The sequence below is a fragment of the Astyanax mexicanus genome, chromosome 1, assembly GCF_023375975.1.
Source record: "Astyanax mexicanus isolate ESR-SI-001 chromosome 1, AstMex3_surface, whole genome shotgun sequence".
NCBI classification, from domain to species: Eukaryota; Metazoa; Chordata; class Actinopteri; order Characiformes; family Acestrorhamphidae; genus Astyanax; species Astyanax mexicanus.
Window position 1 is genome coordinate 32,604,721 of NC_064408.1, and position 19,014 is coordinate 32,623,734.

Below are 19,014 nucleotides of genomic sequence, written 5' to 3' on the forward strand. Positions count from 1 at the left end.
CCACTCTTCACAGTTTTCATTTCAGACAGAAACAGCTTAGCAACCATTTTAATTTTTCAACATTAGCGCCCTTTTGCAAGCCAAAGTAAAGTTTTTTTGCCAACTTTCCTGTTCTAGTTTATTATTTAAAGTTGTAAATTATTATGCAATGCGACCTATAATGGCTGGAGCTGTGTTTTTTTTTTTATTTTTTTTATCAAATCTAATTTCTGTGGCTGAAATGTTTTTTTTTTTTTTTTTTTTTTTTCTTCCATTTTTGAGTTTTACTGGAACAAAGTAAGCCTGGGGAGTTCAGTTAAGAAAATTATTGATGTTTTACATTTACATCGATGTTAAGTAAGTTCAAATTCATTTATTTTAATATTAAGTTTTAAGATAAGAATTTGTTTTTGTAAAGCCACAGTCAATTTGTCTGAATGATTGCTTCTAATCTAAAACGTTTACATTAATCTGTACACATCATTCTTTATGTTTGTACACTTACAAAAAAAATCTTATTTTTTCTATTTTAAAAACTTGACCTGTTGAAAATCCTTGTCATTGACCCTCCTATGTTTTCCCGTAGTGTTTGCATTATTGATATTCAGGAGATTTCACATGCCCACAAAATGTTCAGTTAGTGTTCAGTCAGTGACAGAGTTTTACAGAGTCATTTATTTTAGTATCGTAATTCTCTCTCGAGTTTGTGCCAGGGAGAAAGCTGTAGTGCAGGCCAAGGAATACCACTGATGGAAAGAATCTACTTAGTGGAATAATGTCGCGACAAAGAGCCGTGTATAGGAAACAGTGGAGTGGCTGCAGAACCGCTGTTATTTTAGTCATCATCTGTTTCTGTCTTTAAAATGGCACAGACTGCTTCTTACTGAAACAGCAGATTTGTTGGTAGGACCTGAGAGATCTGCTGTAGCATAAAGATGAAAAAATAGTTAATGCTCTGTTAAGTTGAACAAGGACCCTGAAAAAAAATGTAACATCGCAGTGCTTCAGGAAACCGACAAAGCATACAAACGTTCCTTGTCATTTATAGTTGGCAAACAGTCAAAACAAGAAAGTTATTCCCAGTCTCTTGGCATGTTATGCTAAAGCTGGGAATTAATGGCATACAAACTTTGCAGGCTAGAATAAGCCACCATAAATTAATAGTAAAAGAAGAACTTTTATTTATATTTGTATCCACTTAGTTTTGAAGCCCTTTCAAATTAACATGAGGTGTAACACCCCAGCTGTTCATAGTAAATCCTTGCTTTCTACATTGATTTTTTTTATCCAGTATTGTACAAAAAGGTTAGTACGTTGCATTATGTGATGTGCACATTATAAGTAAGTACGTTACACTGTGCTACATGACTTATTCTGCCTCACGGAGGCATGGCGACTTCTGCGGCCCGTTTCCCACATTTTGGCTTCTCCTTTGCGACAAAGGAGCAGAGTTTTAAAGGTGGCTCGGAAGGACTCGTTGCACAAAGCGTAGCACATGGGGTTGACCGTGCTGTTGACGTAGCACAGCCAATATCCCAGCTGCCACAGCTTCTCAGGGACACAGTATGAAAGAGAGGCCAAGACCATGATGTTGTAGGGTGTCCAAGTCAAGATGAAAGCCAACAGGATGGCACTGAGTGTCCGTGCCGCTTTCTTTTCTCGGATGATCATGTTTATTCGCCTTTTGGTTTTGGGCTGCTTGCTGAGGCTGAGGTCCAGCGGTCTGGCTTTCCTCAGCGGAGGATGACTGAAGGCTTGCCCAGCTAGAGCTGGAATCTCCTGCTGGTCCTCTGATCTACCTTGCCGATCCTTCAACTTGATCACTGCAGGGTTTGATGCAGAAGACGCCATTCCTTTAAGGTCTTGCTCATGCTCTTCCTCGGTAGATGAAGAGGTTGGGCCATCATCATCCTCGTCGTCAATGTTCCAGAGACTGCTGCTGCAAGTCTCTTTGTAATCGACCCCTCCTGGTGGTGGCAACATGGACGCATCCGCTGTTACCAGAGGCAGCTGCTTTTGTCGCCCAGGAAAGCACCCGACTGACGTTTTTCTGGTGACCCCTTGATGTTTCTCAGAATGTCTCTCCATGGAGCTGTTGAGACTGCTTTGGGCACTATTTTGGTGACTTGGCCGCTTGTCCTCCTTGATGGAGTTTCCCGCACTGCTGCTAACAGATCCCACAAACTTGGCAAGTCCTTTGGCTCTGTTCTCAATCTCCCAGTAAATCCGCCAGTATAGAATGATCATGATGCTAACAGGGAGGTAGAAAGCAGCAATGGCTGTCCCAAAGGTCAGAGGGGGCACTGCCAGGAAGGGAATGGAGCAGTCTTTGACCTCCTCGTCCTCCTCACCTGGTTGTTTCCCATCCACATGTGGCCAAAGCAAGATTGCAGGAGCCCACAGTGCGAACGACACCACCCACGCCAGCGTAATCAACACCGCTGCCCGTTTAGGCGTCCGCTTGGCTCGATACGTAAGTGGCCTTGTTACAGAAAAGTACCGGTCGAAGCTGATGACCAAAAGGTTCATAACGGAAGCATTGCTAGCGACGTAGTCCAGCGCTAACCACAGATCACACGCTAAATGTCCCAACATCCATTGGCCCTTTATGATATAAGCAGTGTAGAGGTTCATCGACACTGTGCCCAAGATCAGGTCAGCGACAGCCAGACTCAGTAGATAGTAGTTGCTGATGGTTCTCAGTTGACTGTTCACCCGGAAGGAGATGACCACCAAGAGGTTACCCAGGATGGTAATGAAGGAGAGGGGGCCGGTCACAAGCACTATTAAAACCACCTCCCAAATCGGATGGCCTCCCAGTGGATCTGCAGTCTTGTTGGATGCCTGTGGTTCGCAGGTGTGGTTCATGCTGCCAAACAAGATGCAACATGAAGTCCTTGAAGAGAAGGCTCATTATTCAGGAGTAGTGAGGGGCTTAGTCCTTAGCATCATGACCTTGGCAGGTAAAAGGCACCTCACTCTTCTCCCACTCTTCTGCTGAAATAAATACAAAATAGGTTTGATAAGTAGGTGCACTGATAAAGATTATATGAAACAGTGTAATGTTAAGACAAAGCAATCAACTAATCCGTAACAATAACAAATGTCATTCAAAACTTTACTCTGCAAAACAGAAGTCTTTTATTCACCATGTCCAGAAATTTAGTTGGCTCCTCTTGGCTCGAAGGCATCTGCCTGCTGGCAATTACCTGACTGCTGCATCAGTAAATAATATAAAATATTAGACAGTTGTAGAGCTACTTTTGTCAAGATTAGCATTATTTGTATAGGATGACCAATGCGGTAAAATGATTGAAAATTACATGCTTTAAACGTTTTGTTATTGCACAGTAGAATAAATACACTATATTGTCAAAAGTGTTCACTCACCCATCTAAATAATTGAATTCTGGTTACAATCACTTTAATGGCCCCAGCTGTATAAAATTAAGCACCTAGACATGCAGACTGCTTATACAAACAATAGTGAAAGAATGGGTTGCTCTTAGGAGCTTAGTAAATTCCAGTGCTGTACTGGGATAGTACTCTGCTACCTGTACAACAAGTCCAATTGTGAAATTTCCTCACTACTAAATATTCCAAGTGGTATCAATTAGGAATGACAGCGGATCAGCCACAAAAAGTGGTCTACATAAAATGATCAAGCTGGGTCAGTGGATGCTAAGGCAAGCTCAAGAACTCTTTTAGCAAGCTCAAGAACTCTTAATGGAGTTTCCATGGCTGAGCAGCTCCATCCAAGTCTTACATTACCAAATACAATGCAAAGTGTCCAATACAGTGGTGTAAAGCTCACCACTATTGGACTTTAGAGCTGTGGAGACATGTTCTCTGGAATTTACAAGTGTAAAGTTTGGTGGAGGGGGTATTAAGGTGTGTGTGTGATTTTTATTTTATTTTTTTTTTACCTACATAACCAAGAAAGACAGGATTTGGGCTCTTGCTCATAAATATTCATATATGCAAATACATTGCCTCTGATTGGCTAAAAGCACTACAGCAAAGAACACCTACCTGCCTTCCCACCACTGTCAAATTTATAGATATGTTTTAAACTTAGTTACTTACACAAGATAGCTGTAAACAGAGCTGTTAGCTATAGCCCGGGTGCCACCTGTGGTGGGGTGGTCGAGGCCATGAATTTTCAGGTTGATGTCATAGACTGTATATAATTATGGACAGCACGAAAGGGGTTGAAAAGTGAACCACTAGGTCACTAACGCCCTCTAGTGGCTGGCTCCAGTACAGCTTCTATCCCCGCCTATTTCCATTCAACTGAATGAGAGATGGAGGAATCTTTAATCTAAAATTACACATCCAGGATTTTTTTTTTGGAAGTTGGGTTCTGTACATCTGCAAGCACCCATCCCCCCCTTTTACAGTCAATACGTTTTATAGGAGTTATCCCCTGATATTTAAAGGGGTGTGTTGATGTGGTGATTGACAGCTGAGGGCAAGTTGTGCTGTGGAGCTCACAGTCAGATCTTTCTGACATTTGGATTTTACTGTTAAAAATGACACTTCTGAAGTAAAGCAATGGTTTGCTTAGCAGTTAACTGTTGAAACAGACCCTCAGAGAAATGTTCTCTTCATTTCCCTCCGTCAATTCATTAGTATTCATACTTTGTTTTTCTCCCTAATTTTAGTATCTACGTTAGGTTTTTAACCTAGAGTTAGGTACTTAACGCTAGCTAACTAGTTAACTCGGTTAGCCAACTCAGGTTAGCTAAGTTAAGTAACTTGTTTGGTGAAAATGATGGTGAAGTGAAAAGAGTAATTGAGGGGGGGGGTGTTTGGACAGTCACACGGCCACCTTCCCACCTCTTTCGATCCAGTTCTGGCTTCAATTTGCCTCTACTGTGCAAGCGCACGCAAGATGGCAGCTTCCATTTCGGCTATATTGTGGCTTTAAAACCCCATAATGAAAGTGAATGGGGACGTCCTGTCCTTACTTACCATATATACAGTCTATGGTTGACATAGACACACTAATATCTCTCTGATCAGCTCATTTTTCTGAGGATTTTCTTTTACTAGCTACTGCAAACAAGTGAGGCTAAAGAACAGTTTCTTAAGCAGCATAAATATAAAACTCAAAGAGACCTGTAGTATTTTACGAAGAAGAAAAAGTGGATTTAGTGGAATGAGAACTTTAAATATTAGTTTAAAAATTTATCCATATCTGATCATCTCTTTAATGTCAGTGTTTTAACTGCATAGTTAAGTTAATCTGCTGAAAATCTCCATGTTTTACGTTTCTTCAAACAAATGAGCAGAACTTTATTTATTGCAGATAAAAATAGGATCACTAGAGACTGACCCTCTTCCATTTTGGCCTCCTCATTTTTAAGACCGTAGCACACAGTAAACCCAGCCTGCTGCTATCTCTCGTTTTAGATAAACAACACTCTTTCAGCTTGCCATTTCCTCTGCCCATCATTTTAGCTTTAGCACCATAGCTCTCCCAATAAAAGATTTAAAAGGGGAGTATTTTTTTTTTTTTTTTTTGTCGTTTTTAACCATCTCCCAAATGAATTGGTAGAAGCTCATTAAGTATATGAAGCATCTTCCGTTTACCCTCTCTGTTTGATGTACCGGATCCATGTTGACTCAGACAGAGCCATACACGTGTGTTTACCCGACCACATTAGCTTTGAGATAAGTTGCTGTTTAATAACTATGCACACCTGTGGGAAACAGGCTTCATGGTGCTGGTGACGTTCATATAGTGAGGTACATTATAGACAGGTGTGTATTGTCATGTGTCCACATACAGTGGAAAAAAAGAGGTTACATCAGAGCAGCTATTCAATTGATAAAAATGGCAGTTAAACGTGGGACGTTTAAACGTGTGAAACCCGATGAATGTGACCACATGAGAAAACAACAGCTCCATTATTTTAGTTTCCTACTGAGAGTATAAGCTTGTGCTTTTGGAAACAGTTTAAATGTGAAAGTAAATCCCTGTGAAAAGTTTATTAAGCAGAAATCTTCTTTCATCACAGTAGAGTTAGAGCTAATGCCATTCTAAACATTTTCAAATGGATCATGTTTTCTGTCCTCTTGACGACGGGCGTATTGATGTAATCTTGTGGCTTAACATGCATTTCTTAGTTTGAACCATTTAAAATCCTAAACTCACTTTATACAAAATAAGCTTATTTACCCTGATGAGTGCAATTTTAAATTATATGAAGGTTAATGGTGTATAGAGAACACTTTTGGACCAGCTGACGTCTAAGGGGGCTTTTTTTTTTTTTTTTTTTTTTTTTAACATTTTCGATCAGTTTTCTGAACAGGAGTTGACCCCAGTCCTGGACAGCACAGTAGAAGGAGATTTTTGAAAAGGAAAATATAGTCTACAATCAGACTTAAATGGAAAATTCAGTGTGAAATGGACCTGGGATGTGGTAAAACATGATAATGAGTAGGAACTTTTGTCAAATAGCCCCAGCATTCTGAAATATAGCAGTTTTAGCTGATGCTCCCAACAGCCTTACAATTCTATTAATAGGGGCTCAACACTGCACATGCAAAGAAATTGCAATCGCACCTTTAACAACAAGCTCAAAGTAGCTCCACAATTCACTGGTATTATTTTGAGGGCTCTGGGATTTAAAACAAGGCATTAAAAAAAAAAAGTGCACAGGTAGTTGATTTAAAAAGACAAGCACACATGAATAGGAAGAAATAGATTGCAAAAAGAATTGTGTGAAAATGCATTTATTCCAGCTGTTGCTGAAAATATCTGGTGACTGTCTACATCAGAATCAAGAGCACTAAACAACAGATCTGGCTCGTCAGTTAACTTATCGTGACTAAATTTCAAGATGGCGGCGCCAGGAGAACCACCTGAAGATGCTTCTAGTGCTTTTCCACCAAAAGAATTCCGTTCGGACTTATAAGAACCGCTGTGCTTTTCAGCGAACCGGACTGCCTTTCCACCAGTTTTAGTGAAACCATTGGCTGATGTGGACGAAGTTGGAGAGCCAGGGCTGCACTGGTCCGCTGCTGTGACCGAATTCAGCGCCCTAGTCATCTGGTTAGCTGACCTACTGCCCAGCACGCTGTTCAGCACATCATATCAATATCCATTTTTAAGCTTTTTTCAGCTTGTTTATCACTTGCTCTTTCATGCAAACATATCCTGCCCGAGATAAATCCTCCTCTAGTTCACCGAGTTTCTCCTTCCTAGTTCTCCCTTCAAGTTTATCCTGAAACTCCGGAGAACACCAAATCCAGAGTAAATACTATGTTTCAGTATTTAAACACAGCAGACCACAGCAGAGACTGTAAAAAAAGATGGACGCCGTGTCTCCGTTCCCATACATTCAATGAAAATGAAGCCAAAATCTTCCGCCATGTTGGCGATCCTGATACCCGAGTCTGCGCAGTAGAGACCAGAGGAGGGAGAAAGACTGTGGAGAGCAGCCTACTCATTTAAATAACCCCGCCCCTGAGGGCTGCCTCGCGGTCACAGACTGCAGAGCGGAGCGGTCTGTTATTGGTCCCGCCCATAAGCAGCCCTTTTACCATAACCACACCTTTTTTGAATAGAGCTGAATAACGTTTTAAAAAACGAACTCTGTGAGAATATAAAAATTTGACAGTATAAGCAGAGGTTACACTAGCTGCTGCATTTAAATAATGGAGGCAGAATTACAGTATATTAGAAAAAAACGTGATTATAAGTTGTCTGTTTTGCCATTGAAACCTATGGGGATGTGTGGAGTTACACAGCTTTCTGCAGCCGAACAGCAGGGGGCGCCCGACCTGTGGTGGCTTCACTTTTAAGAGACGATGCTCTGTCCAGCTATACACAGTCTATGGCGCTGAGGAACCCAGTGTTCTTTGGTTCCCTCAGCAAACGAACGTTTTTGGTTCTGGAACCCACTTTTTTTTGGTGGAAACACGGCGAACTGTTTAAAATTAGGTTCGCGAACCAAAACGGTGCCACATCGATGGAAAAGCACTATTTGTGTATAAAAAGTGTTCAAAAAAGTTCTGATTGCCTCGTTTTAAATTTCAGGGTCCTCAGAATTTTACCAATGAGGTGTGGAGCTACTCTTAGCTTGACAGTAAGGTAAAAAATAACTTTCTTTTCATGGGTAAAGTTATTTGGGAATGCTGGGGTAAATGGATGTGGTCTATTCAACAAAGTTCCTACCCTTTATCATTTTACACTGGACTTCTCCTTAAAGTTTAGTTGTAGACTATATTATCCCTTGGAAAATCTCCATTCACAGTGCTGTATAGCTCAGAACTGGCCTTAATCCCTGTTCAGGAAATGGACCCAAAATGTTATTATTATAAGTCTATTTCACACTGGAGTTCTCCTTTAATCCCTGTCCAGGAAACCAACCCAGTAAAAGATAAGATTAAAAAAATATTTTATTTAGATTACCTTTTAAATGGCTTTTGCTTGGGTTACTAAAACTTCCCAAACTTCAGAATATCTGCTGATATTTCATTCATTTAATTTCACTTAATGGAATAATAAAGTCCTGTATTTTAAAACAGTGAACAGCCTAGTTGTAGTGCTGTGAACTTAAATACTAAATGGTTACTAAATAAACAAATAAATCATAGCTAAATAAATTTTAATTGTAACATTTTAATAGGGAGGAAGATTACATTTTATTTCATTTTATTTTACAAAAACAGTTATGTAATAAACCAGTTATATTGTATTATACATTTCTAACAAGTACTCAATAAGTACTCTCTAAATATTGAGAGAACTAAGATATACAGCTCTGGAAAAAGAGACCACTTCATTTGATTTTACCAAATTGAAAACCTCTGGAATATAACTAAGAGGAAGATGGATGATCACAAGCCATCAAACCAAGCTGAACTGCTTGAATTTTTGCACCAGGAGTGGCATAAAGTTATCCAAAAGTAGTGTGCAAGACTGGTGGAGGAGAACATGTCAAGATACATGAAAACTATAATTAAAAACCAGTGTTATTCCACCAAATATTACGTTTCCGAACTTTCTGTTCTTTGCATCTGAGCACTGAAAAATTCTGTCTGCAGTCTATAGAATAAAACAACAATGTTCATTTTACCCAAACATATAGCTATAAATAGTGAAATCAGAGGAACTGATTCAGAAACTGAAGTGGTCTCTTATTTTTTTCCAGAGCTGTATATGATAAACTGTATATGCCATATAATTAAAAGAAAAAAAAAGGGTCAAACTCATCATTTATGTGGTTAATTGTTCTTAATAAGCAATAAACACTTTTCCCCTTAGTTATGTACTGATTTATATTTATTAGGCCCTATATATTTGTTATGTGGACTCTAGCACTAAAAGGGCTCCACTGTTTTTACAAGTGTATGATGTTCAGTTCAGGCTATTAGTTTATGAAGATGCTGCTATTTATACTTATGACTCACTTTATCTAAACACTCACACAACCACTGTTTTTCAAAAGGGCTTATTTTATAGAAAGTTATTCTGTTGTTGGCTTCTATCAGACTGATACTGTATTACAGTTAGAATAAAGCATGTTTTACCTATTTCCATGTGTCCTGTAGAGCATTCAAATCATGCACACTTCAGTTTTTTGCTTTTTTTTTTTTTTTGGAATACAGAAATATTATACTGTTCACACTTACCTCTAGAAATGGATCTTGATCTTCCTGCTCTTGGTGGAATATGTAATATGTGTCCTTGTCCTGCATCTTACATCCACAGCTTTAGAAATCCTCATAGATTTGATGCCCCCATCGTACATGATCTTGTACTTTGGGAAACACCTGTACCTGTTTACAGTTCTTCCCATATTTGTCCACCCTCATAAAACGTGCCTTCAGAACATTACGTCCATAAACCCAAACAAAATAAAATTTCAGCAAATGAAACCTGTCATTAGAGGCAGAGCGGTTTGCTCTTCTCTACGCCGAGCCCCAGCAGCTCTGTACTGAGACTCTGGAGGTCAGAGGAGTCTGTCATAACATGGGTAAATAACTGCGTTCAAACCCAGAGCGCTGGTGATGAGGTGCAGGCGCTCAGTGCGTCAGTGAGTCAGTGTATCCCTCCGCACTCTCCAGCCTGACCTGAGTGCCATGAAAGGGTGCAAGAGATGAGTCAGTTCAGGTTCATCCCTGGAAAGAATGTGGTCTACAGCAAATTGTATTGACACCGACATTAAGAAAAAAATGAAGCGAATAGGATTTTGTTCAACTTTCTAATGATGCCCCTCAATATGTTTTTTTAATAAAAGTGACTGCGTGCCCTAAGCTTTTTAGTGTGTACAATTAAAAGAAAAACAATCAAAAACAATATATTAAATGACCTTAAGTAGCATTAAGACCGTGTTCCCCAAATTCTGGGTGGTTCCTCAAAACCAAGAACATGAAGAATAGATTTGTGCTCTTTGACAGAACATTCTTGACAGGTTACCTCACAAGAACAAACTCTCAAGAACATAAGAACCTACTGAGGACTTTCTATGAGACCTGAATTTATTTAAAAGTGTCCTTTCAAAATGGATTCTTTACCATTTCCCACTTTATTGTTAAACATATCTTCTTTTATAGGGAACCAAAAGTGGATCTTTCATGGCATCGCTTCAAATAATCTTTGGCATCTTTGTATTAAAGAGTGTATCCACACAATTATGTGTGAAACATTTTGGACCTAATGAAATTCCATGTACTACCATGATATTCTAATAGTTATATTAAATAGCAGTAAAAAAAAATACATATTTCAAGTACTGTATTTTTTGCACTATAAAGCACACTTAAAATCCTTTAATTTTCCCAAAAATCATCAGTGCTCCTTATAATCTGGTGCACCTTATGCATAAATTCTACCAGTCAGGTTGTAAGGAGCTGTAAAGCCACTCCGCTGAAGTACAGCATTAGTTCTCCAGCAGTATTAGCTAGGGGTGTGACGAGATCTATTAAAACGGACGATATTTCGTCTCACGGGGCAAAAAAACAGTTAAGTGTGGACTTTTTAAGAGGGATCTGGCAACCCAGTAGCGATAGCAGCGAGTGTGGTGGCTGAGCAGTGAGAGCTGCTCTCAGCAGAAGAGGAAAATTCGAGCATTTGCATAGAAGATGCTTCTGCTACTTTTAAGTTGTATGTCTGGCTGCATTTTGGCTCCAGTGGAAACAATAAATGGTAACAGAGTGACCAACAAGACACAAACCATATGTAAATACTGTAAGTAAATCCTACACGTGATTGTTTCATAGGCAGGTGTACTAATCCCTTAGCTCTGTACTGTATTTAAAAACATGTTCTGTCTCTGTTTGCACTTCAAGCATAGTCTTAATATGACTGGTTATGGTTATGTATAGTTAAATTACAAGAGATTTAGGAGAAAAAAACACAAACCATAGTCTTAATATACCTGGTTGTGGTTTGCACTTATTGTTTGCTCTATATAAGACCTAGAAAAGTTTTATTTTTATTTTTTATTCTTATTTCTTATAGAATCAATGTGTGAGAGAAACCAGTCTGTTAAGTTTGCGTTTTTCATTTTTGACATTTTCTTTAAAATTTTATTTTTAAATCTCGTCTCGTTCTCGTGAACCCAGTATTGTGTCTCGTCTCGTGATATTAGTGTCTTGTCACACCCCTAGTATTAGCATTTCCTGCTAACCACACTAAGCACTAGCTCTTTGGCTGCTTACAGTTGAGTATTATCAGTTTGTAGCCTGCTGCTAATCCCGGCTAGCACTGCTGAAGCATTAGCTTCAGTAGAAATCTGGAAATCTAAGCTAAAATAAATAAATGAAAGCACTTTACTCACCCAAATAAACAGTTTTCAGGAGAGAAATGTATGTAGATTAACATCCAGCGCTGGTTTAACTGGTCTCACTCGTTCTATATGTTTTTTTTTATTATTAAGAATTACAGTTTTGTTTACTTAACTTACTGTTACACAAAGCTTACCGGCCTAACTAAGGCCCCGTCCACACGAAGCCGGATATTTTCAAAAACTGAGGTTTTTGCCTTTGTTTTTTAAAAATATCTTCGTCCACACGAGCAGCGTTTTTAGAAATATCCCAATCCACACGGAAACACCATTCTACTCAAAAACGCTGAAATGAACAGGGATTCTCTAAACATTTGGATGTTTTCTTGTCACTCCTCAGCAACAACTAATCTAGTTTTTTTAATTGTCTCACTAATTTTTTTTTTTTTTTTTTTTTTTTTTTTTACTGTTCGCGGTTAGGTCTGTACCTCTGGTCAGGAGGATCAGAAAAAACTGCACGCAGCGCATTTTAGTAACGTTACCTCCGCTGTGTTCGGTAATGTGAAAGTAACATTAAATTAAGCTGTGAGCATGTTAATAATCCACACATTGCAGAGCGAACAGAACCAATCCAGGCGCTGTCCCTGTTTCAGGCTTTATGTTTCAGGCTCTGGTTTATACGGATTAGAAAACACCTGATCCAACTAATCACTAGCTTATCAACTAACTATCTGCCCTCCCTGAGGCCAGCTGAGTGATGCAGCAGTATAGCATTAGTGTTACTCCAAAACCACAGAGCTAACCCAGCTAACTGAAGAACCACAGAGTCTAAAACACTTAAGTTGCTTAACGCTGGGTTTCTTTCCACTGAAGCCTGTTATAAGGACGAATCTTAACGTGGCTTAATGTACTAAAACAACGAGTCAGAAACACCTTATCTTATTTTTTTCACTGCATAATAAACTTAATCACAATCTATAAACAAATGACTATAACCCACATTACCCGCTGTAAAATCCAGAGAGGCTGGGGAGTAAACCGGCTGAATGAGGAGCTCCAGTAACAGTAAATGATGTATTTTGAGTTTGCTGGTGTAGCTAGTCTGTCAGTATAATCAGGGTGATGTTGGACCAGTTAATTAAAGCTCATACTGATAGAGCAGAGTGTACTATCACTCGTCTCAGCTACACTGGTAAAACAGCATTTAAAGCTGGTTCTGGGTAATTCTGTGCTGTTGGGTCAAAGAGGGCAGTTAGTCCATTAGTTGGATCAGCTGGGTTTAACATGAGGCTGAAAAGAGTCCCCTCCCGATCTCTACGCTTATGTAAACAAAAAGCAGACATGCGCAGACTCGCTGTGTGACGCCAGCGTTTTCAGAAAGCTCTGTTTTCAGTGACCGAAAACGCGTTTTTGCGTGGACGGAAGGCTACCACCGGAGGGTATATGAGCCTCACAGTATAACAGTATAAACGTATTATTGTTTGCATCAAATAAATAGAAATTTAATTTTAAAAGATCCTTTTATTTTAAAATAAACTTTTAAAATGGATTCTTTACTCTTTCTCATCTTCTTTTTTAGGGAACCAATATGGAGTTGCTTCAAATAACCCTTGGCATTTTTATATTAAAGATTAAATCCACACTAACCTAGGTCTGAAGGTAATCAGTTAAGCAAAATGCATTAAAAGCTATTTTCTTGGCGCCGAGTGGTCCAGCAGTCTAAGGCGGTGCCACTATGAGCAGGAGGTCGCAAGTTCGAACCCCCGCTCGTGCAGCTTTGCCATCAAGCTGCCGGCGTCAGATGGAGCAAAATTGGCCCTGCTCCCTCTGGGTGGGTAGATGGCGCTCTCTCCCCACATCACTCCTACGGTGATGTCTGCAGCACAGGGCGTCTGTGAGCTGATGTACCGGAGCCGAGCCGCTGTGCTTTCCTCCAAGCGCACTGGCTGCTCGGCAATGCTGCATCAGCAGCAGCTCGAAAAGAAGCGGTGGCTGACTTCACATGTATCGGAGGAAGCATGTGCTAGTCTTCACCCTCCTGGTGTGTTGTGGTATCACTAGTGATAGTAGGAGTCCTAATGAGTGGGTTGGGTAATTGGCCGTGTAAATTGGGGAGAAAAATGGGAAAAATTAGAAATAAAATTATATAAAAAAAAAAAGCCATTTTCTTCAGTTTTGTGTTTTAAGGGCATTTACAGTATATGGATATTTCACAAACACACTGAATATTTCAGTGCTACAGTGATAATTAATTTTGTTTTTATAAGATGGAAAAATGTTTTTTATTACAATTTATATATGTACATATAACCAATACTGAATGGTTACAAATGAATTGACTGTAGACAGTCTGAATATACTGACGTTTTATGATTCTCACGCTGCCACTCTTTAATCTAGAATTATCTAAAAATTGTGTTTGGTCTTCACGCCGTGACGTCCAATCATAGCTCATTTCCTCTAGTGCAGGGTTGTCCTGTGTGTACATGATTACTATAAAGGCTTTTGGAGTATTTGCTTGGCAAACAGATGCCGGCTGCCTGAGATGCGCCTGTGTTATACAGTCTCTCAGTCAGGGTCTTAAAAGCTGCTGTGATTGAGAAGAGTTTTACGGCACTGTCCGTTTTAATTTCCTCAGCTTGCTTACTACTGTATTTCTGCGTTTTAAAGAGGAATACAGTGCCCTTCATAATGTTTTACACAAAGACACACTCTCTTAATATCCCCCTAATCAGATTTCATTAGTCCCTTAATTTAAGGGTCTTTTTTGTACATTGTGGTTTCACTATGTTGAAATTACAAATAACAAAAAGCAGTGTTTCTTACATTTTCTTTGACTTTTATTAGATTGCAAACTGTATAAATGTAACCTATATTTCATGTTTTTTTTCTGTTTAATTTCAATTAATGAATTTCATGCCTGTAAAACATTCCAAAGAAGTTGGGATTTTAATGCATTTACCACTTAGTAATGTTGTCATCTGAATGTAATTCTGCACTGTAGAGTTGACAATGGTTTGCCAAAGTAATCCCTTGGTTCTGTGTGGTTCTATGAGCTAATGTTAAATGATGGTTTTTGAGGAAGTGCCATCTGAGATAAAGAAGATCATTAGTGTTCAGCTTTGGCTTGTTCACTTGCTCTTTACACTCTGAAATTCATCCTGTTTCATTTCATCATTTAATGATGTTATGCAGTTTCCACAGGAGGAACTTCATAATTTCATGGACAATTCATTCCTTTTGTGGATAATGCTTTTGTACCAAATCTTGATTGACATCTCCTCTTCACATTCTTTTTAATTCCCCCCCCCCCCCCCCCCCCCCTCATTTTTTCCATAGAGGATGGATTACTGACTGGGCCAGTGTCAAAATCCCTCTGAGAGTACGGAAATCACCCCAAAAACCAAGGACCGTCCTCTGCAGATGCAAAAAAATATATTAACTAATGAACACAGCACTGGAATAAATGAAATAGATGAAGGCCCTCAGAAGACACTTGGGACCTGGAGCCTCAGAAGACTATATTTAGTCCCTGTTCACTGTGTGTTGACTTCGCTAATGTCTTTAGCTAAGATAAGATCCTGTAGAGACTGTGGTTGAAGAGGGTCCTTCTGTACGTTGGCTGGTTCTCAGCAAAATAAATAATTACAGTCCACAGTGTGCTCTGCAGTCTCCAGTCAGAGATGAGAGGAAGCTGTGTGACATTTTTACTACCTTGTGGTGGTGCACTGTTAACCTGCACATTATCACTGTTATCACATTAGCACAAAAAAATTGCATCTCTGTTTTCTCTGTTTTTCACTTTTTGACATAATTTAAATCTGGCAGTTGTTTTTCACATTGAGTCCAAACTTCATGCTAAATGGACCAATTGAAATCCAGGAATTTGTCATTCTAAGTTTACAAAGTCAAAGCTTAGTCATAGACTATATATTATCCTTTTCTGTAGAGCATTTCCTGGCCTAGGCTTAATTCCTGTCTGGGAAATGGGCCCATCAACTTACAAACTTACAGGAAATTCCTTAGAATAGTTTAATTTTAACTTCACTAAGTGAGTCATTCCAGTGAATAAACATGTACTGACCATTTTCCCTTTTTTGGTGAAATCAGTTTGTCATTATTTTTGTAAAAAAAAAACAAAAACATTACGTTAATGGAATGATAGTATCTGTTGAAATCCACCGAAATTTAACAAAATTATTGCTGTTTTTTTGTCTGGGAGGTAAACACAATCTTTAGAAGTGGATTTGGTGCAAACTTGTACAAACTGACATTAATATTTGTATTAGAAGTAATGATAAAAACCAGAGGTTGCAACAAATATATAATTTTAAAATTAATTTATAATTTATATCCCATTTTCTCCCCAATTTACAAGGCCAATTATCCAACTCACTCATTAGGACTGCTGCTGATGTAGCATTGCCGAGTAGCATCACAGCTCGCTTGGAGTAAAGTACAGCGACTCGGTTCTGATACATCAGCTCACGGATGCCTTGTGCTAAGTGACATCACCCTTTGGAGTGATGTAGGGAGAGAGCGCCATCTACCCACCCAGAGAAAGAAAGGCCAATTTTGCTCCCTAAGGGCTCTGTCAGCTGATGGCAAGCTACATGACCGGGATTCAAACCAGCGATATTCTGATCATAGTGGCAGCACTTTAGTCCGCTGGACCACTCGGATTTCCTAATATTTCATCATAAATAAAAAATCCACCTGCAAACCTACACATGAAAACAGTGAAAAATATCATTTAGGGGCTATTTTGTTTTTTATAACACCTCTTTGTTTTTAGCTACCTCTTAAACCCCTTATATAAAAAAAAAACTTTCAAAGATCAAAAGCTTCTTAAAACTGTCATATCAGAAAAATACAATTAAATAATTAGGCAGTGTTTTTTTAATTTGTTTATGCAATTCCTGTTTTGTTTTTTTTAGCTTTTAGAGGCATTACAATCTTCAGCTGTGATGAGATAAGTGAAATCACTAAATGAATTAAGAAACTGTGAGTAATAAATTGTGATTTGTCCGGTCATGTTTTTGGGGCTGTGTCTGGTGGAATAAGGCATCACAGTGCAGGGAGGGCTCAGCGTGGTTTGAGTGAAGTGTTTATGAGTTGCTGAAATATGCTGGGCTTTTCTCTCTCGTAATGGAGAGCAGAAGAGGAAGACGGTGCAGCTGGAGATGGAGGGATGGTTAGTGTGAGAATTAAAGAGGGTTTTAGCGCTGCGTCCGTGCGTGTGTGTTCACAGATTCTGTCTTTCGTCTTGGCAGTGATGAGACTCTAATACAAGCAAAAGTGAGGCACAGCTGCCCACTTTTACAAACTCAGACTCAAACACACACACACACCTCGCTCCTTCTCCTCCTACTGCCCTCTCTGTCACACTGCACATGCAAACTCTGCTCAAAATCAACTCCATCAACACACACCAAGTTTCTGTTCAGTGTCAGCTTCGTGATCTGTTTGTTCCCCCAAATCCCTTTATTGGCACGGCTCATCCTGTGTCTGTCCAACACACACACACACACACATACACACACACGACCCCAAAGAGCTGTTTTGATCACACACAACCTTTACACAACCTTTCCCCTGAACCATGTGGTTTGTGTCCCCACACTATTCCTGAGTCTCCTATCACTTGTATTGGAAGATTTTAGTATTCCAGTAAAATGCAATTAAACAAGTATAATAAAATCATCCATAAGTAATACACTTATTGACAAAGAAATAACACTTATACATTTTAATATCAGACAAAGAAAGCCTCAATAAATGCAAAAATCAGTTTTTAAATTATAATTGCATTTATTAGGGAAAGAAGCAATCCAAACCAACCTCACCCTATGTAAAAAAGTAATTCAATTAAATGTGATTTTCTAGAAAGCTGAGTTCCATGTCACTAGCCACGTCTAGGCCTGATTACTACCAGACCTTTTAGAATCAAGAAATCACCTAAATAGAATAGTCTGACAACATGAAGCAAGATAAAAGATTTCAAAAAACAACACATTTTACCCTGATCTGAAGAAATTCAAGAAACAAAGTAATTGACATCTATCAGTCTGGAAAAGTCATTTCTAAAGCTTGGGACTCCAGCAGACCACAGAGAGAGCTATTATTCACATATATAGATAACATGGAATACCGGTGAACCTTCACAGGAGTGGCATACTCCAAAAGGGCATAACCAACTCATCCAGGAGGTCACAAAGGAGCAACATCTAAAGAACTGCAGATCGTACTTGCCTCCGTTAAGATCATTATTAATGATTTCATAATATTTGGGATTATCGATAAAAGTGGCATCCATGGGAGAGTTCCAAGGCAAAATACACTACTGACCAAAAGAACACAAAGGCCTATCCATTTCCTAAAAATATCTTAATAATCCATAGGACAACCACGTTTTTAGGTTTAGGTGGCAAATACTTTTTTTTCTTTAATAAATGAAATTGTCATCTACAAACTGCTATTTATTTATCATTTATTTATTATTATGATACTGCAGCAACAGTTTAAAACATGTTGAGGCTCCATGCATACACCCTCCCAGGACAGCATTGTCTAATGTGGCAGTCCTAACCAGTCTGTAGGTACTAAAAGATAAATGTTTTTTTTGCAAAATAGTGTGCAATGTGTGATTATGGCAGTTGTGGCCCTAACACAAAAGAAAAAAGTTGTGTGAATAGAGAAAAAGATATGTAATCTGTGCTTTGAAGAGTGTTCATTGATACAGTAAATATATAAATAAAACACATTTCTAACAACTTTCTAAATTCCTCTTCCAATTTTCTTTTGGAAGTGTAATGCAGTAAAAGTAAACCTTCATTTCATTAAATCATTTTAAAAAGTAAAGAACACACCATCCAAAATATAATTAAGTGCAATTACTTAACTATCAAAGTACAAAAAAAACCTCTTGCCATCATTTCTTGAATTGGGGAACAAAATGTACCTCTACCTCTCAAAGTCTCTTAAAATAAGTTCTTTGAACTTTTTAAACCCTGTTTTATCACTTGCAGTTCATATATATAATGTACCTTACAAGCAGTGGTCTAACTAATTTCATTGCTCAAACACACCACATCTATTTTAGCAGGAAATTGTCTATCTGTGCTGAATTAAAAGAACATTATTCAGGCATCCTGGTGTAGATGTTTCTGAATGCACTAGAGGGCGCTAGATGCTTTCTCACCATTTCTGCTCAGTAAAGCACAGACTACATCAGACCTTTAGATCAGTGGAACTCAAGTCTGGGCTTGGAGGGCTGGAGGTCCTAACGGTTTGT

The 19,014-nt window shown here is 38.8% G+C and overlaps 1 protein-coding gene across 1 annotated transcript; it reads right to left on the minus strand.

Annotated features, from left to right (window-relative positions):
- Positions 1–966: 966 nt before the first annotated feature.
- On the minus strand, positions 967–3,799 carry chrm1b (cholinergic receptor, muscarinic 1b). Its single transcript, XM_007261033.3, has one exon. It carries the CDS (start codon positions 2,845–2,847, stop codon positions 1,330–1,332), a length of 1,518 nt encoding a protein of 505 aa, XP_007261095.2. The 5' UTR covers positions 2,848–3,799; the 3' UTR covers positions 967–1,329.
- Positions 3,800–19,014: the final 15,215 nt, after the last annotated feature.